Source organism: Festucalex cinctus, chromosome 16 (assembly GCF_051991245.1).
Source record: "Festucalex cinctus isolate MCC-2025b chromosome 16, RoL_Fcin_1.0, whole genome shotgun sequence".
NCBI lineage: Eukaryota > Metazoa > Chordata > Actinopteri > Syngnathiformes > Syngnathidae > Festucalex > Festucalex cinctus.
In genome coordinates, this window is record NC_135426.1 from 23,732,895 (window position 1) to 23,758,159 (window position 25,265).

General features: G+C 40.7%; 2 protein-coding genes across 14 annotated transcripts in view; one reads left to right on the forward strand and one right to left on the reverse strand.

Annotated features, from left to right (window-relative positions):
- LOC144003913 (adhesion G protein-coupled receptor L3-like) overlaps positions 1-25,265 on the forward strand; it is a 202,490-nt gene that overhangs the window by 139,019 nt on the left and 38,206 nt on the right. For all 13 annotated transcript variants that reach the window (XM_077500622.1, XM_077500620.1, XM_077500621.1 and 10 more), the window contains 5 exons: positions 1,391-1,429; positions 12,461-12,644; positions 15,888-16,010; positions 19,483-19,688; positions 20,374-20,550. In XM_077500622.1, coding sequence (XP_077356748.1) covers positions 1,391-1,429; positions 12,461-12,644; positions 15,888-16,010; positions 19,483-19,688; positions 20,374-20,550 — 729 coding nt within the window. The remainder of the gene's footprint in view (positions 1-1,390; positions 1,430-12,460; positions 12,645-15,887; positions 16,011-19,482; positions 19,689-20,373; positions 20,551-25,265) is intronic.
- LOC144004266 (uncharacterized) lies at positions 4,051-8,449 on the reverse strand. Its single transcript, XM_077501357.1, has 2 exons — positions 7,044-8,449; positions 4,051-4,532 (listed from the first exon to the last, which is right to left on the reverse strand). Exons 1-2 carry the CDS (start codon positions 8,269-8,271, stop codon positions 4,273-4,275), a joined length of 1,488 nt encoding a protein of 495 aa, XP_077357483.1. The 5' UTR covers positions 8,272-8,449; the 3' UTR covers positions 4,051-4,272.

The window sequence follows — 25,265 nt, forward strand, 5'->3', positions numbered from 1 at the left end:
CATTATTTGACGTCTTTTTCCGTCAATGGCAGTCAATGACTTAAGATGAGATGTAACCAAAATTGATGGATTTTTAAGCAACATTTGCCTTAAAAAAAAAATAAAAAAAAATGAAAAAAGGAGGCTGCAATATAATCACAAAATATATTGGCAAACACATTCACTGCCAGCCCAGCAAAAATACATTATTTGACGTCTTTTTCTGTCAATGGCAGTCAATGAGTTAAGTGTCCCAAAAACATATTTATACTTTTTTTTTTTTTTTTTTTTATGCTATAGCATACGGAATTTGATGCAGCCTCTCAACTGCAGTGAAGTGAGTGAACGGGTGAAAGAAAATGGTAGTAATTACAAAAACGGCCAGCAGGTGGCAGCAGAGTATAAATAGATCAACCAGGGCCATGTTTAGAACAAGCTGTTTCCCCACAATTCTACACAGACTTATGAATAATGATTAAACTTAGCTAATGCTAATTGCTGCAAAGCGGAAACAAGATAAGAATATACTTTTTTTTTTCCCTGATGAAAGAAGAGACTCTAATCTTTCTTTTGTTAGGTTTCATATTTTTATAGCAGTAGAATACACTATTTTGTGAGCCTTACAAAATCAGTCAAAATCCAGTAAAACAACCAGAAACGAAGTAGTTTGCTTCCATGAAGATGGCTGGGAGTGAATGAGTTAATAAAAGCTAATCGGGGAAAAAATAATTTTGCTTTGCAAAATTAAAATGAATCCGATTAGTCGATTAATCGATAGAATAATCGGTAGATGAATCGATTCAAAAAATATTTGATAGTGAGCGCACTAACTGCACGTAAACGTGGTTATTGGTATGTGAAGTGGTCCGATTTTTGGTCCGCGCTTGCCCGTTTATCCCCTGCATCGATTGCCGGTCGAGCCCGGCCGGCCGTAATTATTGCGCTGCTGCTGACTGGCCAAAAGCGAATCGCGATCGGCAGTGAAATTCAAATTGTCCGCCGTTAATTTGCCTGGGCGGCTTCACTCAAAAGAACAACACCTGTTCCGGACTGCAGGCACAGATGTCCCCCATTGAGATTTTTAGCGTCGGTGGGTGGAAGAGGGAGGCAGGAAAGAGGATTTTATACCAACCACTTTCTGATAAAATCTCATTTTTGGTCTGTTGCTAATGCGACGATGAGCAAACGGTCCAACAAATCGATTGGATTTTTGTATGGCTTTGATTCATACAGCGTCCATTTCATTGGCAAACCGATTTCGGGGATGGAAACACTCCTGTAAGTCACTGGGGTGTCTCGTTGGCAACTTGCGCTCAAGTCGGTGTTGTTACTCAAATTGCTGCATACTGCATGATGATGAATTTCTTCCTCGACTTCATCTGCTTACAATTTTTTTTTCTCTGGTTGACAGCTGCAGAAGAGAGAGCGCTCCTGCCGGTTTTATGTGCAGGTATGTGGATATTTTTTTATTTTATTTTTTCTCGCCATTTTCATCCGTGCTTGATCAGTGTCATCTGGAAATGATGACGATTGGGTCTCAATTTGCAACTTCAGTGTTGTGCGAATGGAAACATTTGGATACATTTGGAGTTAATTGTGTCTTCTGGCCTCTACTGGAAGCACATTTTGCTTAACTCATTTACTCCCAATAACGTGGAAATAGGTTTTTTTTTTTTATGTTCTAAGTGTCCCAAAGACGTATTTATACGTTTTTTGTTTTTTGTTTTTTTTGTTTTTTGGGGGGGGGGTGTTATGCAGCCTCTCAACTGCAATGAACGGTTGCAGAAATGGGAGTTATTACAAAAACGGCCAGCAGGTGGCAGCAGAGCAAAGGAGATCAACCAGGGCCATCTGGAAAAAAAGCTCAATTACTTACAATTTTGAATAGATTTGTGAAAACTGATGAAACTTAGCTCTCTTCTAATGCTAATTGCTGCAAAACGGAAACCGATAGAAACATACTTTTTTTTCCTGATGAAAGAAGAGACTTTAATCTTTCTTTTGGTAGGTTCCATGCTTTTATAGCAATAGAACACAATATTCTGTGGGCCTTGCAAAACCAGTCAAAATCCAGTAAAACAGCCGGGAGCGAACGGGATTGCGAAATGTGAAAATGGCGGCGAGTGAATGAGTTCAACGTTTTTTGGCGGTCAAAGAGTTACGCAAAAAAGTAGTGTGAATACTAGGGGTGTTAAAAAAAATCGATTCGGCGATATATCGCGATACTACATCGCGCGATTCTCGAATCGATTCAATAATCGGCAGAATCGATTTTTATTTTTTTTTTATTTTTTTTTAGGATTCACACCTTGAGCATGGAAGAATGTTATATGAACGGCACATTAAGCCTTAATATTTTTATTTTAATGCTGTTCAAACATGAAACAGATTACAACCTCTATAAGACTGAAATTTCAGATAAATAAATAATACATTTTCATATAAATCTTACACTCTACAAGCTTACTGATTAGTATTTTCTAAATATGAATGAAAAAAAATCGCAACAATCGACTTATAAATTCGTATCGGGATTAATCGGTATCGAATCGAATCGTGACCTGTGAATCGTGATACGAATCGAATCGTCAGGTACTAGGCAATTCACACCCCTAGTGAATACGAACCGCACCAAACGAAAAAAAAAAAAGTCCGTTTTTGGTCCGGACCAAACAAGCGGACTAAATGACTTTTCTGGTCTGAAGGTTTGCGTCAAGGAGCGATTTTTTTATTTATTTGGCATGTAACTAAGAAAGCGCCGCAGGATCTTCATCATTCTTGAATGATTCACGCCTTTCATGTCGATATCTCCATTAATGTACTGGATAACTTGGTCTATGTTAATGTGGTGTAAAATCCACAGTCAAATAAATACGTTATGAACGGTGACGCCATATCGAAGGAGATAAAAAAAAAAACTAAAAAAAACTTCTACTTTTAAGACTCGGATTAATCAGGCAGAACTCTCGCACCGCAGGCCAGATGAGCTTTCTGTTTACGAGGATATCTTCATCTTGCGACCAATTGACTCACGGGAGGTGCGGGTGGGGGGGGGGGGGGGGTTCTTTTATCATCGAGCCTCCCTGGAAGGTCACGCCGCCCCGCCGCGACACCCCCCCCCACGGTCATCCTCGCCAACAAAGGTGTCGCTTTAATGAGGGGCTTCAAAATCCTCCCCGAGTCCTACAAAGTCACACTCGCTTGGTTCCTACTAAGGCATGAGATGTTTTTCATCTTCCGTGGCGGAATTTGCCCGCAGCCTCAACTTTCCCCGTTCAAGCCGACTAAACGGAAGAAAAGCTTTTTTTTTCCAGAGGCGCTCGCCAAAAACGGGGACGGACGCGATCGCCGTTAATTGGACGCCATTAATATATCCTGCGGGCGCCGTTTGACTGAATTTGCTTGCAATCAAAAGGTCGCTTTCTCGCACAACCCGGCGAGGTGATCATTACGTACTCTGTTGTCAAAGCGTCGTGTTCCCTGCGATTTAATTGACTTGCGATATAAACGGCCTGAGAAATCACACGCGGCGTCCAGCGACGACAATCGTTTGAAAATTCAGCCCCCCGAAGCCGATTTCACTTAGCTGCATGGAATTTGGTAGGCATGTGTATTGTGATTGGACCAAAAAAAGAAAAGAAAAAAAAAAAACCCTCAGAGAACACATCGAATGTCCGCCATTTTGATTCAAAGCGGCCATTTTAGGGTCATTTCCTATGGTTTCTTCCAACATGAATTTTGAGCGTGGATCTTTGATGACTCTTGGGAGCCCAACTTGAACAATCAATCTTTACGGGAACATGAGATTTGGCGGACATGTTTATCATGAGTGACCCACAAAAAAAAAATCCTCGTTGAGCCAACTCAAAAACACACAGATTGTCTGCCATTTTAATTAAAGCGGCCATTTTAGAGTCATTTCTAACAAGAATTTGGAGCAATTCTTTGAAAAATTCCGACACTGGAGCCAATTTTAACTCGGGAACATCCGCCATTTTGATTCTGTTGGCGCAGCCATGCCTCAGGACTTGGAAATGCCGGCAGACGGAGGAAAACACAAGACAGCAGCAGTTTGCGTTCGGCCTGCATGCAACTCACATAGTGACTGAGTGCACAGCCATTTATTTGAATGAACACCGGTGTGTAACCCCGCCCACACCCAGTAGTAGATTACGTCAATTAAGGACACCTGACAACAATCCAACACCCCCACTTGTTCTTAAATTGACATAATTACAAAACAGTGCATCATATCCTTAAACACACAATTCAGTTTTCTATCAATACAAACATTTAAATACCAAATAGAAAAATTACAAATGCATCCATTCTCACTTTAGTAACAGGTTTAGTAAAAATATCTGCCACCATTCCATCTGTAGGACAGTAACAAATTATTATTTTCCCATCACCAAGTATAGCTCTGACAAAATGATATTTAATGTCAATGTGCTTGCACCGTTGACGACATACTGGGTTCTTTGAAAGAGCAATAGCACCTTGATTGTCTTCAAAAATCGTGACAGGTGTATACACAAATCCATTGTCCATTCCTGCAAGTAAATGTACAAGGTAAAGACTTTCTTGTGTAGTAACTGACAAAGCAATATATTCAGCTTCACATGTGGATAAAGCTACAGTGGGTTGTTTCTTAGACTTCCAGGAAATAATAGCTCCACTCTCAGACAAGCTAAAACAGTAACCAGTCATACTCCGCCTATCATTTTGATCAGCTGCCCAGTCTGCATCAGCATAGGCCACAAGTTTAAGATTGACATGTTTCCTGTAACACAATTCCTTTTCCACTGTGCCTTTTAAATACCTTAACACATGTTTAGCTGCTACCCAATGTTGTTGTTTTGGTTCAGAAAGATATTGTGACAATTTACTCACGATGAAACTCAAATCTGGTCGAGTAGAAGTCATTACATAGATTAAACTGCCAATTAATTCACGATATTTCTTTGAATCAGCAAGTTCACCCTCATTATCAAATTTCATTTTCATTTCACATGGTGTTAATCTTGCTTTGCAGTGAGTCATGTCAAATCTTTCCAAAATCTTGGTTATGAATCTCTTCTGATCCATTTTTACTTGCCCCTGTTTCTGGGTAAAATCTATGCCAAGGAAATGTGTCAACTTCCCAAGATCTTTAATTTTGAATTTTTTTCTCAACATTTCCTTCACACTTTGAAGTATTTGACAATCACTCGCTGCAAGGATAATGTCATCAACCCAAATAATCAGGATGATCTTTTCATTGTCCGATTCTTTACTGTAAACACAATAGTCTGCTGTATTTTGAACAAAGTCATTTTCAATTAGACAGTCATGAAGCATTTTATTCCAATTCCGTCCTGACTGTTTCAGACCATACAGTGACTTATTGAGTCTACACACCAATTTCTTTCCTGTTTTCGACTTCACCTCAAACCCTTCAGGCTGCTCCATATAAATTTCACAATCTATAGGGGCATGCAAATATGCAGTTTTAACATCCATCTGATGGAGCTCTAAGTCGTACTGAGCTGCAAGTTGCATTAGCACACGGACTGAGGTCATATCAGGAGTAGGTGAGAACGTTTCATTATAATCAATACCAGCCACTTGACTATAACCTTTTGCCACATATCTAGCCTTGTAAATGGTCTCAACTGGGTTATCTTTAATGGCAAAAACCCATCTTCCCCCCACTGCATGTTTACCTTCAGGTAAAGATGTTAATGTAAAGGTGTCATTTTCTGTTAAAGAATCAATTTCTTCTTTCATGGCTTTAACCCACTGCTCTGATTTTGAAGAGCTCAAAGCCTCCTGTACTGTCAATGGAACATCACAAGTTACACGATAACAATAATCAACATCTATTGACCCTTCATCTTCAGTTTTTACTTCGTATTCATAATCAGTATAATACTGCGGGGGTCTTCTTTCTCTCTTTGGATAGCGAGGACTTTGGTTTCCCTCATCACTTTTTAGATCACTATTGGACTCACACAACTCGCTTTTTACTTTTTGTGGAATTACATTGGACAAATCAAGTTTCGGTTGCTGAAGGTCAGCTCTCATTTTGTGTTGGAAATAGTCGTGCAAATCATCTGTCTGAGTATCACATTCATTTGTATTCTTTGTGACAAACTTCACTAGCCTGTTTTTCATTACTTTACCCGTATTTGGATAATAGATTAAAAATGCAGGACTGTTTTTATCATAGCCAACAAATATTCCCTTTTCACAGCGCGTGTCTAACTTTTTCTTATCATATTTGTAGGCAAAACACTCTGTACCAAATGCTCTCATTTTGGACAAATCGGGTTTCTTCCCAGTTAATATGAAATATGGGGTTTGTTGAAGACGTCTATTCAAGCATCGATTTCTAATTATAGCTGCAGTTTGTACTGCATATGTCCACAACTCTTTTGGTAGTCCGCTCTCAATTAACATACATCTTGCCATTTCAAACAGAGTCCTCCATGCTCTTTCTGCAGTCCCATTCTGATGGGGTGAGTAAGGAGCTGAGGTTTCATGTTTGATAGCGTTTCGACTGAGCAGAGACTGAAACAAAGAAGATGTAAATTCGGTTCCATTATCTGATCTCATACATTTTATTTTCCCATAAGGAGCAACATCTGCTATAAATTTTTCCGTAGCTTTAACTGTGTCACTCTTGGTTTTGAGGAAATAAGTGAACATAGCTCCTGAGTAGTCATCTGTAAATGCTAAAGCAAATCGAAAACTATCTTTTCCAGCTGGTTCTATAGGTCCAGCCAAGTCTGCATGAACAAGTTCCAAAATGTTTTTAGCTTTTTCATCAGAGGCTGTGTTTCTGCTCTGTGCAAATTTACCTTTGATGCACACTTCACATTTCAAATTACATTTCTGACTTTTCCCTTCAATTTTCATACCTTTTGTGACACTTTCCAGCTTTAACACGTCATCATAATTACAGTGACCCAATATTTCATGCCATGTCTGGACATCATAACACACATTGCACTCATCAATATCATTTTGAATGGTACTCAAATAATATAGTCTGTCTTTTGTATTTATGTCAAAAATCATACCATCTTTATGGATGAGTCTATTTTGTCCCTCCTTAAAGATGACTGTGGCTCCCTGCCCCGTTGCCGCTGTGACCGAAAAAACGTCTTGGGAAAATGACGGGACGTAGAGCGCCTCCATCAAGTTCACGTTGACATCGCGGCCTTCGCTGTTCCTTATGCGCACTTTGGCCGTACCTTTCTTCAGCGCAATCCCGCTTGTCCGCGCTCCGTCAGCCAACTCAAGAATGTGGCGCTGAGGTTTGAAGCTTGGATCAAACTCCTCAAATTTTTCGATGTCGGTGATGATGTGCTTCGTCGCTCCTGAGTCGACCATGAGGCCCTTCGCATTCACTGTGCTGACAGGCTCGTGCACCTTAAATGCGAACGTGTGGTCCTCCTCGTCCACCGCTTGCTTCGCTTCATCCCGCTTTCTCCGCCGACATTGTGCGTCCTTATGCGTAGCATTCTTGCAGAGACTGCACCATTGTCTTTTCTCTCTACGCTCTCCAGTCGATGCGCACTCCGCGGCTTTGTGGCCTTTTTGTCCACATTTAAAGCAGGTGATCTTTGCGGCCCAATTGTCTCTTCCTTTAACCTTCATCACGCTATCCTCGCCTGAGCTCGAAGCTCCAAACTTCTCGGTGCTTTCATAGCTTCTCAATTTTGTTTTAAATTCGGCGAAGGTTATCTTTTCGTCACTCTGCGTAACATGAACAGAGAACGGTTTAAACGTGTCAGGCAGGCCCTTTAAAACCATTGCGGTCAGCAAGCTGTCACTCAGTGTCTCTCCTGCGTTACGCAACGCTGTAATGGCAGTCTCTGTGCGAATAATGTAGTCCGTGACACTTTCGTTCACACCTTTTTGAAGAGATGTCAGTTCAGTGTACAAACTAATTACGCGCGGCTTTCCTTTACCTGCGTAATGGTCGCGCAGGATCTGCAGCGCTTTCCTGCCATCATCCGCGGCGTCCCTCATCACAAGTGACAAACTTTTGTCGTCCAACAGCTGAATTAGAACTGCGTACGCCTCTTCATTTTTACTGGTGTCTTCATCTGCATCATCCATGTCTGCATCGGGAGGTTCACTCAAGATCGTGTTCTTGAGATCGAGCAGACGCAAATGTGCCAGGAACTTTGTTTCCCACAGTTCATAATTCTTTTCATCTCCGTCAAAACATAAACGATTCCATCGGCTTCCAAAATCTTTCCCGTATCTACTACTGGGCCCATAACCTGTTGGCGCAGCCATGCCTCAGGACTTGGAAATGCCGGCAGACGGAGGAAAACACAAGACAGCAGCAGTTTGCGTTCGGCCTGCATGCAACTCACATAGTGACTGAGTGCACAGCCATTTATTTGAATGAACACCGGTGTGTAACCCCGCCCACACCCAGTAGTAGATTACGTCAATTAAGGACACCTGACAACAATCCAACAGATTCAAAGTGGCCATTTTAGGGTCATTTCCTATGGTTTCTTCCAACATGAATTTTGAGCGTGGATCTTTGATGACTCTTGGTAGCCCAACTTGAACAATCAATCTTTACGGGAACATGAGATTTGGTAGACATGTTTATCATGAGTGACCCACAAAAAAAATTCTCGTTAACACACAGAATGTCTGCCATTTTGATTAAAGCGGCCATTTTAGAGTCATTTCTAACAAGAATTTGGAGCAATTCTTTGAAAAATTCCGACACTGGAGCCAATTTTAACTCGGGAACATCCGCCATTTTGATTCATAGCGGCCATTTTAGGGTCATTTTCCAGTGGTTTCTTCCAACATGAAAACAACAGGAAAATTCAGACACTGAAGCCAAATTTAACTCGGGAACATCCGCCATTTTGATTCAAAGCGGCCATTTTAGGGTCATTTTCAAGGGTCCTTCCATGATGAGTTTGGAGCAAGGTGCTTTGATGGAATTTTTGGAACATTTTTGGAAGACAGTCTTGCTGTGAGTTGTGAAGTTTGATGGCTCACCATAGAACGTAAAAATCTAACAAGTTGAGTAAAAATAAAACCCCTCAAGCCAATTTCACTTTTCTCCAAGAAATATGGTAGGCACGACGTTTTGGTGACTCACAATTAAAAAATAAAACTGTTTGATTTAAAGCCATGAATCCCTATTAAAGTCTATTAGACAGGCAAACTGTAGCTTTGTTTTCATAATATATAAGCGCAACTTTAACCACGAACTTTTCATGTTTGAGGGGAAAAAAAACAAAAAAACGAAAACTGATGACAGCAGAAATGTCACCCGCAGGGAGCAAATCACGCAATCTGCCAGCGGCCTTGCAAAGTAGCTGAGTGGTGCGATAGAGGCGGTTTCCAAAAAATTGGGACATTCATTCATTATGTATCAGGACCAATCATAACATGCCAGGACTTTAGCTGACTTCGGAGTTGACTTACTTATTTGAGGTTGTCCCTTCTTGTTTTTGCGGCTTCGGGTTTTGCATTCGACGAATGCGTCCGCAACGGCGATACAAAAATTTGATCATTTGGATTGAGATTAAAATGAAAAGGGAACACAAGTTGGTTTTCCAGAGTTTCAGACTAAATGTATTGTAGAAATGTAACACAATTTTTCCGGGAAAGAGACTAAAATATTGGAAATTACTTCCGGGCAAAAAAAAAAAAAAAACTAGAGCAGTGATTTCCAACTACTGTATCATAAGAGATCATCAAGAGTGATGCATAAATTATGCAATTACACTAAAATCAGGTATCATTGTTCATCTAGCTATGCCGGCGACATGAATAATGTTTAGTAAAATCACGATGTATGCTGCCGTAAACGTTAAATGACGTCAACTACTTTTTTTTTTTTTTTTTTTTAAATATACCTTTGGTCAGTGCACCGTCCAAGTGCAGCGCAGCCGTGTCAATGAGTTGTGAAATCAAACACACCCACTAACCATGGCCAGCAGATGGCAGCATTGTATCTCTTTTCAATGGTCTGCCGGTGTTTGGAATGACTCAACTCGAGTTTATTTAACCCTCGCAGCGGTTGCTTCTCGGGCCCTAACTAGAGCTGCGAGTTACAATGAAACGTGACGCAATCTGATGAAATAGAACGTTTTTCAAGGCTGACGTGAACTCGACTCAAACTTAACCCGGGCGTGACCCCAAAAACTGAGACAAGACCCAAACATGAGTCCTGCGTGACTCGTGTCATGACGGAAACGTTTGCATTTCCATCATTGCACATGGGAGGAAACACGGCAGCGAAATCTGATGATTCCAGGGGGTGTAAGGGGAAGAGGATCAGAAATCAATTCCCCAGACCCCCCCGAGCTCATTTCATCAATCAGCGCGCCACAGATAGAAGAGAACACGACGGCGCAGGCCGGCCTGGACTGGCGCCAAGCGACTGGCGAATGTCCGCCTCATTTCAACGGAGAGCGCGTCGCAAGCGCTTCACACCAGCTCATCCGTCTTTCGCTTCAACGTGAGCCGTTCCTCAAACTCAAAACCATGCCAAGACAAATTGTTTTTTTTTCCAGCGAAATCAGGACGATGATTTGCGACAAATTCTAAGCTACAAAAAACTAAAATATTGAAAGTATTCAGCAGAAGGTGATCTTTGTCATGAAAGTATATATTAGGGATGGGCCCCTAATATGTTTTTGTCTCTGTACAGTTGCATTTTAAAATATATGATTGTTACTTGAATGTAATTAAAAATGAGTGCTTCCTCTCAAATAAAAATCTATCCTTCGCCGTTTTGATCAGCATTCATTTGAATGATTCTGTTTATTGCCTTTGACTTCATTACCATTTATAGCGTTTGTTTCGCAAAGTCTCTTTCTTAATGCCCTGATTTAAAAAAAAAAAAAAAAAAAAAGTCCATTAAAAAAATCATTTCCATCTTGTGTGTGTGCATAAAGTAGCCGATGATGTTGAGCAAAAGGGGGAAACGCCACCGTTCTTCCTTCCCAGCATGTACAGTCAGTCGGCCCATTGGAACGAGCAGCCGCGCTCTCGACCAATTAGCATTCAATGCTGGAATATCGCCATTGGCATTTTTAAATCTTTAATGGCTCTTAATTTTTCATCTTGTCTTGCAAATGTTCCGGTTTGTTCACCCGCTTTAGCCGCGACGGCGTTGTTGTCGGCCGATTAAAGCGGGCCGTAATGGCCGCTCGCCGGCGTTAACGAGCGGGCAGCGGCTTGAGCCGGGATAGTTATGCCGGCGGTAAATAGCCGCTTCGTCCGCTAGCTGCCGCCGCCGCCGCGACGTGGCATTTTTCACCCGAGCGCTTTTTATGTCACGCGAACGTCGGCGCTGGCGAAAATCCATCACGGCCATTAAAGAGCCGCGTTTCCGTCTTCCGAGTGGCCTTTGCCTCATTTACAGTTTTAGTAACTGCGTTTGTTGTGTGATATTTAATGCAAAGCCAAGTGTGTATAATGTCATGTTATACTGCCCCCGGTGGCCAAGTCGGGCATGCCAGAAGGAGCAGCACAATGAAATGAATTGAAGCATGAAGTCATTATTGTCAAACTTCTTCCTATCTATTCAATTAACTTATTACTAGGGATGTTCGATACCACTTTTTTTCAGACCGATACCGATACTCAGACCCTCAGTACTCACCGATACCAACTGCCGATACCAGTAGTACATTTTGACAAATAAAAAAAAAAATCACTAAAAGATGTTTTAAAACAAATATATTTCCTTTAATTTTGACAAAAAAAAAAAAAAAACAGCACAGTCACTCTTCAATAGTCTTAAAGCTCAAAATAAAACGCAAAAATGCTCTTTTATTTTAAGATTGACAATTTTGAAGTATTTCCAAACCGCTGAAGTTTTGGTGAAAAACTGCTGCAAGCTATAGCGCCACTTACAGGCAAGGAGGACTCACTTAACGTCTTCCCCCTCTGCCATCGCTCGCTTGTACTCGTCTGCGTCACGAGTACTCGAGTACTTGAAAAAAGGCTGGTATCGGCCCCATACCGATACCTGGTATCGGTACTCGCCGTCCCAAAGACGTATTTATAAGTTTTTTGTTGATGTTGTTGTTGTTGTTTTATGCTAGAGCATACAGAAGGCTTTGATGCAGCCTCTCAACTGCAAAGAACGGGTGCAGAAATGGTAGCTATTACACAAACGGCCAGCAGGTGGCACCATGTAGAAAAAAAGCTCAATTACTGACAATTTTAAATAGATTTGTGAAAACTGATGAAACTTAGCGCTCTTCTAATGCTAATTGCTGCAAAACGGAAAAAGATAGAAACATACTTTTTTTTTCCTGATGAAAGAAGAGACTTTAATCTTTCTTTTGATAGGTTCCATGCTTTTATAGCAATAGAACACAATATTCTGTGGGCCTTGCAAAAATCAGTCCAAATCCAGTAAAACAGCCGGGATTGCTTCTGTGAAAATGGCGGCGAGCGAATGAGTTGATGAAGATCTTCAAACTCTTTGTAGGCCATGGTGGAGACGGTGAACAACCTGCTCCAGCCGCAGGCTCAGGCGGCGTGGCGCGAACTCAGCACGGGCGAGCAGCTGCGGGCCGCCACCACACTGCTGGACACGGTCGAGCAGGGAGCCTTCGTACTCGCCGACAACTTGCTGAAGACCGACATCGTGCAGGAGAATACCGACAACATACGTGAGTATATTAAGTCGACATGTGCGTCATACGCTTCAGGAAAAATAAACGCCTCCCTCCAATAACACCCCCGATTAGCGTTCTTGTTGACAAATTTGGTATTTTCTCAAATAATTGATGCCGTGCCCCAATGAGTCTCCTGTTGCGTCATCCAATTAAGCTCCCTCATCATCATTTTTGGTTTTAACTCATTCACTGCCAATGACGACTATAGACGTCAAAAATCCAAGCAAACAGCAAGTGCAAATTTTGACAAGAAATTTGAATTTAGTTTGAGTTATTCATTGTTTTCATTCATAGTTATTAATCATTGTTGTTATGAATAACAACGATGACAACAATTTCATTGCTAAGTGCTACCATCGTGCGTAGAACGGATTCCTGTTACCCTACAACACGGGCGTTGACGTTTTTGTGATCGGTCTTGGTCTTACTGAGACCACATACTGGGTCTCGGCCTCCAAAAGCCAATTTTAGTCGACTAAAATTGCTCTTTATTTTTGTTGACTAAAGTTGGATTCAAACTAAAATACAATCAGGTGACTGAGTTATGACTAAGGCTTTAATTATATTTAGTCAAAAGACTATAACTAAAACTAAATTATTATTTTTTTTAATTAAAATTTTAATTTTAAATTTTCTGTTTTTTTTTTTTTTTTCAAAAATTAACACTGGCTGTTTGCTTGGATTTTGACGTCTATAGTTGTCATTGGCAGAGAATGAGTTAATGACGCTAGTGCTCCAATTAGTCTCCCGATGTGACATCCACTCCAGGAGAATAAACACCTCCCACAAACAGGTACATTCCATTTTCATTGTCGATAATGATGATGACGTTGAGGGCCGATTTCCGCAAAAATTCAATGTCATACCCAAATTGCTTCAAGCCAAATAAAATCCCCAAACATACAAGTCATATCATCGTTATTGGTGATGATACTGTATACTGTATTTCCTGAAATAATTATCATCCACTTAAGCCAGGGGTGTCCAAACTACGGCCCGGGGGCCATTTGCGGCCCGCGTCCACTTTTCAGTGGCCCGCGACATATGCTAAAAATGGCATTTTTGACTCAGTTCAAATAAAATAAAATAAACAAAAATGTTTGGAGATGGTCAAAGTAAGAAGGGAGGGTATCAGTGCCATTAAAAGTTATTTTAGTTAACTAAAACTAATGAAAAAACTACAACTAAAATTCAAATTTTTAATTGAAAACTAACTGAAACTACATTTTATGTTTACAAAACTAACTAAAACTAACTATAATTATAGCAAACATGCCCTTCGTTTTAGTCTTTTGGTAATTAATTTAATGCATGAGCCTTTGGGGATGATTTTAAATGTGATTTTTTTATTTTTTTTTTATTTTTTACTAGATTTATTTTGATATAAACCGGAATAATGACATTTGAAAGTATGTCACGCAGAAGTGACGTCATCTAGCGGCAGCCACGTCGCGCCCAAAGTGTTTTTTAAATATTGCGCACAAGTAATACACATTAAAAAAATAAAAAAATAAATGATACTAATACTGAGACTAACAAACTAAACTAATACTGAGCATATTTTTAAATAATTTTTAAAAACTAATTCCACCCTGAAAACTAATAAAACTACCAGTAACTAAAATGAAAAATTCCCAAATATAATAACCCTACTGCCATATTATAAATAAATTGCTTTATATACTGTAGCATTTTTCTAAATATGCAAAAGCACAAATAAATTATTTGTACAATTTTTAGGACGAAACACAATTTCTCTTCATAACATGATGTGCCCCTTGTGTCCTTCTGATTTTCTGTATGTGGCCCTTTAAATGAAAAAGTTTGGACACACCTGACTTAAGCCCAATCGGTGCCTCCCTCTTATAGACAACCAACATTATCATCATCATTTTATTAACCAGTGGAGGTTGATAAGCACATCCAGTTTTCATTACGGTGATAATAAGAACTCAAGTAAATAAATGCCTTCCTCAAATAGACACCATTGATTGTTTTTTTTGTTTTTTTTTGACGACCAGCATACACCGAAAATAGTTCCTCAAATATCGAACGCCGCAATTAGTCACAAGGTGTGTCCTTCACTTCCGCTTCACATCCAAATAAATGCCTCTCTACAATAGAATGTTTGTCATTATGAGTGATCATTTCCATAGTGGAAACACGTTTCAACGTGGTCTAGCGAGGGAAATTAGCATCATACTCCTCTCTGAGTTTTTAGCCCCCCCCCCCGCTACCATGGCAACCTAAAAATATAAAATATAGGTCTCGTGGCTCGTAAGGAAGCGGCAGCGAGGCGAATTAATAAAATGGATTTTATTATATCCGCCGTGCAATTCATCTGGGTATTAGGGCGAATCCAGGCTGCTTGCGAAGGTGAACGAGACGACAGCGGCTCAACCCGGGGGAGAATTTTACAGCTCGCGGCGGTACACTTGTTAATTACGTGCCGGCGACGTGTTTACTAGGCCTCGCCTTTCTTGTTTGCGATGTACCGCGCCTTCGATAACCGGAATAAAGGTGGCCCATTTAAGCAACGGTGATTACTGTGACTTGTTATCGATCCGCTTTTTTAGACATGGAAGTCCTTCGTCTGGTTCCGGGTGCGCTCGGCTCACCCGCAGATTAGCGTGTTAGCCGAAAGCATTCTTACACAGGTGAGAGGGTGCTTATGCCAAATAGAGATGTAGGAAAAAATTCTAAAACGAAGGTGCAGAATTGAGAGAATTAACACATTCCTTGCCAGACAGCAAAAAAATGCATCATTTGACGTCTTTTTCCGTCAATGGCAGTGAATGAGTTAAGATACTTTGCGGTGTAAAACTACAGGCCGTGACCCAATTACCGGTATTTGTACTCTCTAGCTCAGGGGTGTCCAAACTTTTTCATTTGAGGGCCACATACAGAAAATCAGGACGCAAGGGCCACATCATGTTATGAAGAGAAATTGTGTTTCGTCCTCAAAATTGTACAAATAATTTTGTATACAGCAACGCTTGTTCTTAAAGCGCTTTAAAAATAAAGTTGAGTTGAGTTTAATGGCACCTGTTTTTCAGTAGCCTCTCGTCTTACTTTGACCATCTCCAAACATTTTTGTTTCGTTTATTTTATTTGAACAGAGTCAAATCCCATTTTTTTGGCATATGTCGCCCAAGACTCCCATTATCATTACCGGCGGTTAATGATTCCCAATATTCTGCATTCCCTCAAATAACTGAAGCTCAATTGTGTGTGCAGAGTTGGAGGTTGCGCGGATGAGCACCGACGGGAATTTACCTGACCTGAAATTCCCTCAAACCGGCGGACAGGGCAGTTCCATCCACCTGTCGGCCAACACGCTGAAGCAGCATGGAAGAAATGGCAAGTATCCGTCGCCTGTTGTATACGAGTCGTTTGGGCCCGATTCGACTGTATGTGTATTTTTTGCAAAAGTGCATCTAATCATATTGTAGCTTATGCTGACCGACCAAATCCTATCGTACCGTTTAGAAGCCGATCCTATTTTACTGTATCCATCCATCCATCCATCCAAACCATCCATCCATCCATCCATCCAATTTCCAGCCATCCATCCATCCATCCAGCCATCCATCCATCCATCCATCCATCCAGCCATCCATCCATCCAAAACCCACCCACCCATCCATCCATCCATCCAATTTCCAGCCATCCATCCATCCAGCCATCCATCCATCCATCCATCCATCCAGCCATCCATCCATCCAAAACCCACCCACCCATCCATCCATCCATCCAATTTCCAGCCATCCATCCATCCATCCATCCATCATCCATCCATCCACCCAAACCATCCATCCATCCATCCATCCATCCATCCAGCCATCCATCCATCCAAAACCCACCCACCCATCCATCCATCCATCCATCCATCCAATTTCCATCCATCCATCCATCCATCCATCCATCCATCCATCCATCCATCCAAAACCCACCCATCCATCCATCCATCCAATTTCCATCCATCCATCCATCCATCCAATTTCCAGCCATCCATCCATCCATCCACCCAAACCATCCATCCATCCATCCATCCATCCATCCAAAACCCACCCACCCATCCATCCATCCATCCAATTTCCATCCATCCATCCATCCATCCATCCATCCATCCATCCATCCATCCATCCATCCAAAACCCACCCATCCATCCATCCATCCATCCACCTATCCATCCATCCATCCATCCATCCAATTTCCATCCATCCAAAACCCACCCATCCATCCATCCATCCAATTTCCATCCATCCATCCATCCATCCATCCATCCATCCATCCATCCATCCATCCAAAACCCACCCATCCATCCATCCATCCGCCAATTTCCATCCATCCATCCATCCATCCAATTTCCAGCCATCCATCCATCCATCCACCCAAACCATCCATCCATCCATCCATCCATCCATCCATCCATCCATCCATCCAGCCATCCATCCATCCAAAACCCACCCACCCATCCATCCATCCATCCAATTTCCATCCATCCATCCATCCATCCATCCATCCATCCATCCATCCATCCATCCATCCAAAACCCACCCATCCATCCATCCATCCAAAACCCACCCATCCATCCATCCATCCATCCAATTTCCATCCATCCATCCATCCACCTATCCATCCATCCATCCATCCATCCATCCATCCAATTTCCATCCATCCAAAACCCACCCATCCATCCATCCATCCATCCATCCATCCATCCATCCATCATACTTTCAAACGTCAATATTTCGGTTGATATCAAAATAAATCTACTAAAAATCACACCAAAGACTAAAACAAAGTCCATTTTTGCTATAATTATAGTTTTAGTTTTTTTGTAAACATAAAATGTAATTTCAGTTAGTTTTTGTTTTAAGCATTTTCGCTTTTATTTTATTTTGTTCATGAAATTGTTTTTTGAATTTTAGTTTGAGTTATTTCGTTAGTTTTAGTTAACTAAAATAACCTTTAATGGCACCTGTGTTTTTTTTTTGACACCCTCCCTTCTTACTTTGACCATTTTTGTTTTTGTTAATTCATTTGAACTGAGTCAAATGCCATTTTTAGCATATGCCACGGGCCGCTGAAAAATGGACGGCGGGCCGCAAATGGCCCCCGGGCCGTAGTTTGCACACCCACTGGTCTCCTCCAATTAGACTTGAACAGACATGGAGGCACACAAATTGGACTTGCGAAGTCCACCTGCCTCTCACGGTGTGCAAATGAGGCGCTTACATAAAGCAAGAACACGTTTTTAGAATGTGTTGAATGCAAATGCAATCGCCACTCAGCGGGATATAAAAAAAAAAAAAAAAAGCTCAAGCCTGTAGCCGTCGCTCTCGCAGGGCGGCGGGATATATTTTTCCCGCCGCCATCCAGCGTTATATGACCCAAATTGTTTTCCTTTCATCTCGCTGAGCGATCGAAGTCGCGGCGGGTGGTAACGTTGCCGTCGAAAAAGTGAGACGGAGGCGGCGAGTGAATACGAACGAGCGCGGGAGGAGATGATCAACAAGGAAAATGGCTCCCTTTGTCATCAGAGCCGACGTATGAGCGGTCGCCGCAACGTTGCAATTTCAAGTAATTGTTGATGCGAAGGATGGTTTTCCATTTTTTTGTTGTTGTTGTCACCGTACAGAATTGCTTCTGTTACGATGGTCTTATTTGTGAGCAGTTTAACCGCTCGTCTCTTTAGATTCTTGGTGTTAACGTTTCCTTTCACGGATACGAGTAGGAATCACAATCGGGTCATGTTTTACACTTCTACGATCTGTTTTTCCAGGCATTCTTACTCAAAATGTACTTTGCAACAATGTGGTGCACGAGGTTCAAATTGAATTGTTTTTGTTTGATCATTTGATATCGCCTCACGATTGTTTTACTGACATCAGTACATTTTGAGTAAGTAGCTTAAAAACGTGATATTCACAGATGAATTGGGTGAGACCCGAATATCCGTCAACGGCAAAGAACGGTTGAATTCCATTTGACGAACGCAAAACATTAATGTCAGTAAAACAATCATGAAGCAATATCAAATGATAAAACAAAAACAATTCAACTTGAACCTCGTGCACCACATTGTTGCAAAGTACATTTTGAGTAAGTAGCTTAAAAACGTGATTTTCACAAGATGAATCGGGTGAGACCCCGAATATCCGTCAACGGCAATGCACGAGGTTCAAATTGAATTGTTTTTTGTTTTATCATTTGATATCGCTTCACGATTGTTTTACTGACAATGTTTTGCGTTCGTCAAACGGAATTCAACCGTTCTTTGCCGTTGACGAATATTCGGGGTCTCACCCAATTCATCTTGTGAATATCCCGTTTTGTAAGCTACTTACTCAAAATGTACTTTGCAACAATGTGGTGCACGAGGTTCAAATTGAATTTGAGTTTTTGTTTTATCATTTGATATCGCCTCACGATTGTTTTACTGACATCAATGTTTTGCATTCGTCAAACGGAATTCAACCGTTCTTTGCCGTTGACGAATATTCGGGGTCTCACCCAATTCATCTTGTGAATATCCCGTTTTTAAGCTACTTACTCAAAATGTACTTTGCAACAATGTGGTGCACGAGGTTCAAGTTGAATTGTTTTTGTTTGATCATTTGATATCGCTTCATGATTGTTTTACTGACATCAATGTTTTGCATTCGTCAAACGGAATTCAACCGTTCTTTGCCGTTGACGGATATTCGGGTCTCACCCAATTCATCTTGTGAATATCACGTTTTGTAAGCTACTGTAAATGGCAACGTTGAAATGTAAAAAGCAAACTCTGTTCTGATTTGAAATTGTTCTTTCGGTCCCCTTGCAGGCGAAATCCGCATCGCTTTCGTGCTCTACAAGCACATCGGCGTGTACTTGTCCACGGAGAACGCCAGCATGAAGTTGGGCGGTGACGCCTTGGCGACCAATTATTCCGTCATCGTCAACTCGCCGGTGATCACGGCCGCCATCAATAAGGACGCCAATAAAGTCTACCTCTCTGACCCGGTCATCTTCACCATCAGACACCTGCAGGTATGCAAGGGTACGGCACGGGAACTGAATTGCTATGTTTTACTTCAAGTATTAAATTATTATTATTATTATTATTATTATTTTTTAAACTCCAGAAAAAAAAAATATATTTTTTTTTAAATGTAAAAAAACTGTTTAAAAGTAAAGTTAAAAAAAATTACTTATGTCAGACCAGAATATGAAAATTGTACATGTGAGTATGTGTAAATGATTTATTATAGGTATTATGGTATATGTTTAGGAAATTCATGTATATATGTTTTTGGCAAATGTGAATATGCACTTATATATATATATATATATATATATATAACCTGGTTTATATATTTTATTTTAAAAATAGTAAATTAGTATTGTATTAATAATGAAATAAGTTTAAATATATTAAGTAAAAGACTAGATAAGTTTCTAACTTCTTCCTACTCCCTTTTGAAGATGTAAGTTATGATTGATTGATTGATTATTTTATTGGGATTTTCTTTTCTTTTGATTTCTGTTGAGTTTTTTTTTTTTTTATCTCTGTTGTTTGCCTGTTTATATGTTCAATAAATCAAATCAAATAAAAATAAAATCAAATGTTAAACAATGCATTTACCAAAAAAAAAAAAAAAAAAGTAATTATGACAATAGACGGTTAATAAAATTGACGTCATGCATCTTCAAACGTGCACTCTGACACCCGCAGCAATCGGAGGAGAACTTCAACCCCAACTGTTCGTTCTGGAGCTACTCCAGGCGCACCATGAACGGCTACTGGTCCACGCAGGACTGCCGGTTGCTGGGCAACAACAGGACGCACACCACCTGCTCCTGCACCCACCTCACCAACTTTGCCGTCCTCATGGCCCACGTGGACGTCAAGGTAGGACTTTTTTTTTTTTTTTTTGGAAAGCGCCGACGTCCAACAGTCGCCAGCTCACGACGTCGGATCGGAGTCTCACCTTGTTTATTGATCAGAAAACAGAATCGAAACCACAATATCGATCCTCATTGTAACCATAATGGAGGGAAACTCTGGCGACCTCACGATGCGATACGATATGCGATGCAAGGCTCACGATAACGATTATCTCACGATATGACGATACCGCGATTATTAATGTATTGCTCAGGTAATAAATCCACGATAATGCTAAATGCGATATGCTAAAACTAATCAGAAAATAATAATGCTAATAATAATAATAATAATAATAATAATAACATCCGTCCATCCATCCATCCATCCATCCATTTTCTTGACCGCTTATTCCTCACAAGGGTCGCGGGGGGTGCTGGCGCCTATCTCAGCTGGCTCTGGGCAGTAGGTGGGGGACACCCTGGACTGGTTGCCAGCAAATCACAGGGCAATAATAATAATAATAATAATAATAATAACAATATACATTAAATCACAATAAAATAAATATCACTAAATAATAATAATAATAATAATAAAAATAAATAATAATAATTTCAAAAATTAAGCTTAGGAGTCTTCTTCGCGTGAAGACTTCTGTCCATTTTCCCACCACTCTAATGAGGCACTCCCTCTAGTGGCCCGCCCAGTAATTGGTCAATAAGTCATGAAGATTGGAGCCGTTATAGCGGCTGGTTATTAACTCCAAATATCGCGATACTTTGCGTAGACGTATCGATAATCTATCAGGAGACAAAGTATCGCGATTGATCGCGATATCGATATATCGTCGCACTCCTACGTTGCAAACCAACGCGTTCCGCGCGCCAAAGTACGGCGCGATGGAAAAAAAAGGAGTCATCTTTTATAGCTCAAAGGCTCGGCTCTCAGCATGAAGCCGATCCAATTGGCAACGTGTAGTAAATCTGCCCGTACGGCGCTTGAAATACAGCCAGGGGTCGCGCGACTCGGGCCGCCGATTTACGACGGGTTCGGAACAGCTGTCGGGACGGCATCCGCGTTCCCGAACCGACGTTGCGCACCTTTTGCCGTCCTCCGCCCTATCGTATCGTCGACGCCTCCGACGTACGCGCAAACAAAGGCAACCTTGACTGTCCTTTCGGCGGCGGCGGCGGCGGCGCCTCGCTCCAACGCCGCCGCGGCGGTGGACGTACTCCGGCGCTGACAGTGATGGATGCTCCCCAAATATCACCCTCTCCATCATCCGCTGGGATGTGACACTGATTTAGACTTACTGGTTCGTCGAGAACAGTGGCACTTAGCGGTAGCGCCGTGCCCCCCAACCCCCCCCCCCCCCCCCCCCCCTCCCCATTCCCCCCCCCGGGCTTATCCCACCTGCTCTATATTTCTTTGAGAGTCAATTTCAAAGAGCCGCCGTCACAAATGGTCACAAATGGAGCATTTGAAATTCAAAAGTGGCCGTATTAGAAGGGTTTAAACAGAAGGATGTTCAAAGCAGCACCAAGTGGAAAAAAAAAAAAAAAAAACCAAAAAAAAAAAAACGGAAGCTTCCACTGTGCGGCGAGTTGTTTGACATTTATACCATATTCATTAGCTGAAAAATCAACTCCCTCAAATCGATAATACCCAAGAACCAAGTGACCATATTTACTCGTGTCTGTCCTGCGAATAGACGTCGTCACCAGGTGCGTCATCCAAGTGAAAAATCTACACCGCAAATAGTGTTATCAATCATATCAGTCGAATAAAGCGTAGGCCAGAGGTGTCCAAGCAACGGCCCGGGGGCCATTTGCGGCCCGCCGTCCATTTTTCAGTGGCCCTCGCCATTTGACTCACTTAAAATAAATGAAAAAAAACAAAAAATGTTTGGAGATGGTCAAAGTAAGAAGGGAGGGTGTCAAAAAACACAGGTGCCATTATTTTGGTTAACTAAAACGCAAACTAAAATTCAAATAACAACATTGTTACTGAAATAAAATAAAAACGAAAATGCTTTTTGAAACAAAAGCTAACTGAAACTACATTTGATGTTTCCAAAGCTAATTAAAACTAACTCTAATTATAGCAAACTTGTCCTTCGTTTTAGTCTTTTGGTAATTAATTTAATGCATGAGCCTTTGAGGATGATTTTAAACGTGATTTTTTTAGTAGATTTATTTTTGATATCAACCGGAATGATGACGTTTGAAAGTGTCACACAGAAGTGACGTCATCTAGCGGCAGCCAATAGAAAAGCACCAAAAGATGACGTTGCGCCCATGCTGTTTTTTTTTTTTTTAATATTGCGCACAAGTAATACACATTTCTTTTAAAAAAAAAAAAAAAAAAAAAAAAAAAAAACTAATACTAATACTGAAACTAAACTAAAACTAAGCATTTTTTAAAGAACTAAACTAATAAAAACTAACAGCACCACCCTGAAAACTAATAAAAACTAACTAAAATGAAAAATTCCAAAACTATAATAACCCTACTGCCATATTACAAATAAATTGGTTGATATACTGTCGCATTTTTCTAAATATGCAAAAGCACAAATAAATGATTTGTACAATTTTTAGGACTAAACACAATTTCCTCTTCATAACATAATGTGGCCCTTGCGTGCTTCTGATTTTCTGTATGTGGCCCTCAAATGAACACGTTTGGACAAGATGGCTGTTGACAGCTGCGTCGAGTGAAAATGGAAACTTCCGCCGCATGTTTTGTTGTTTGACATTCACCCGATGCCGGCGGACCTCTTTTGAGAAACGCGGAATGTTAAAACGCTTTTAAATCCCACGGCCAAATGTGATTATTTATCGGCAATTTCAAACATCTCGCCGCGCTTCCGTCTCCGGGCTCGGCGACGGGACGTCTCAAGGTTAGCGCCGTTGGCGTCACATCAAAAGCGCTCGCGTCGCGCGCGCCCAAAAACCGATCGTTCCAAAAGGAAGAGACGTATAATCTGGGAGACGCAGTCATGTTTACGCGGAATTTGTTTACACAGCCGCCAGGGATGCGCTTTGACGATCTCGTAAAAACGGGACTCGCAATCGGACAAAAGTTTGTTTTTGAAGGACGACAAAAAAAAAAAATGGCCACTAAAATAGCTGACTTTCTGCGCCATTTTGTTCACGACTTTCTAAAACTTTTTTTTTTTGGTCGATCGTGACTGAGATTCCAAAATAAATTCATGCTTGGCAGGATGATTTGTTTTTTTTAGTTTGTTTTTGGGGGTGATTTTAAATGGCGCTACCGAGCCAAAATGGCTGCCCTTCGACAATCTAGTAAAAACGGGACTCAAAATCGGACAAAGGTTTGTTTTTGAAGGACGACAAAAAAATGGCCACTAAAATAGCTGACTTTCTGCACCATTTTGTTCACAACTTTCTAAAACTTTTTTTTTGGTCGATCGTGACTGAGATTCCAAAATAAATTCATGCTTGGCAGGATGATTTGTTTTTTTTTAAGTTTGTTTTTGGGGGTGATTTTAAATGGCGCTACCGAGCCAAAATGGCTGCCCTTCGACAATCTAGTAAAAACGGGACTCAAAATCGGACAAAAGTTTGTTTTTGAAGGACGACAAAAAAAAAAAAAAATGGCCACTAAAATAGCTGACTTTCTGCACCATTTTGTTCACAACTTTCTAAAACTTTTTTTTTTGGTCGATCGTGACTGAGATTCCAAAATAAATTCATGCTTGGCAGGATGATTTGGTTTTTTTTTAGTTTGTTTTTGGGGGTGATTTTAAATGGCGCTACCGAGCCAAAATGGCTGCCCTTCGACAATCTCGTAAAAACGGGACTCAAAATCGGACAAAAGTTTGTTTTTGAAGGACGACAAAAAAAAAAAAAATGGCCACTAAAATAGCTGACTTTCTGCGCCATTTTGTTCACAACTTTCTAAAACTTTTTTTTTTGGTCGATCGTGACTGAGATTCCAAAATAAATTCATGCTTGGCAGGATGATTTGTTTTTTTTAGTTTGTTTTTGGGGGTGATTTTAAATGGCGCTACCGAGCCAAAATGGCTGCGCTTAGACAATCTCGTAAAAACGGGACTCAAAATCGGACAAAAGTTTGTTTTTGAAGGACGATAAAAAAAAAGAAAAAAAAAAGAAATGACCACTTAAAAACTAAAATGGCTGACTTTCTGCACCATTTTGTTCACAACTTTCTAAAACTTTTTTTTTTGGTCGATCGTGACTGAGATACCAAAATAAATTCATGCTTTGCAGGATGATTTTGTTTTTTTAGTTTGTTTTTGGGGGCGATTTTAAATGGCGCTACCGAGCCAAAATGGCTGCCCTTCGACAATCTCGTAAAAACGGGACTCAAAATCGGACAAAAGTTTGTTTTTGAAGGACGACAAAAAAAAAAAAAATGGCCACTAAAATAGCTGACTTTCTGCGCCATTTTGTTCACAACTTTCTAAAACTTTTTTTTTTGGTCGATCGTGACTGAGATTTCAAAATAAATTCATGCTTTGCAGGATGATTTTGTTTTTTTAGTTTGTTTTTGGGGGCGATTTTAAATGGCGCTACCGAGCCAAAATGGCTGCGCTTAGACAATCTCGTAAAAACGGGACTCAGAATCGGACAAAAGTTTGTTTTTGAAGGACGACAAAAAAAAAAAAAATGGCCACTAAAATAGCTGACTTTCTGCACCATTTTGTTCACAACTTTCTAAAACTTTTTTTTTGGTCGATCGTGACTGAG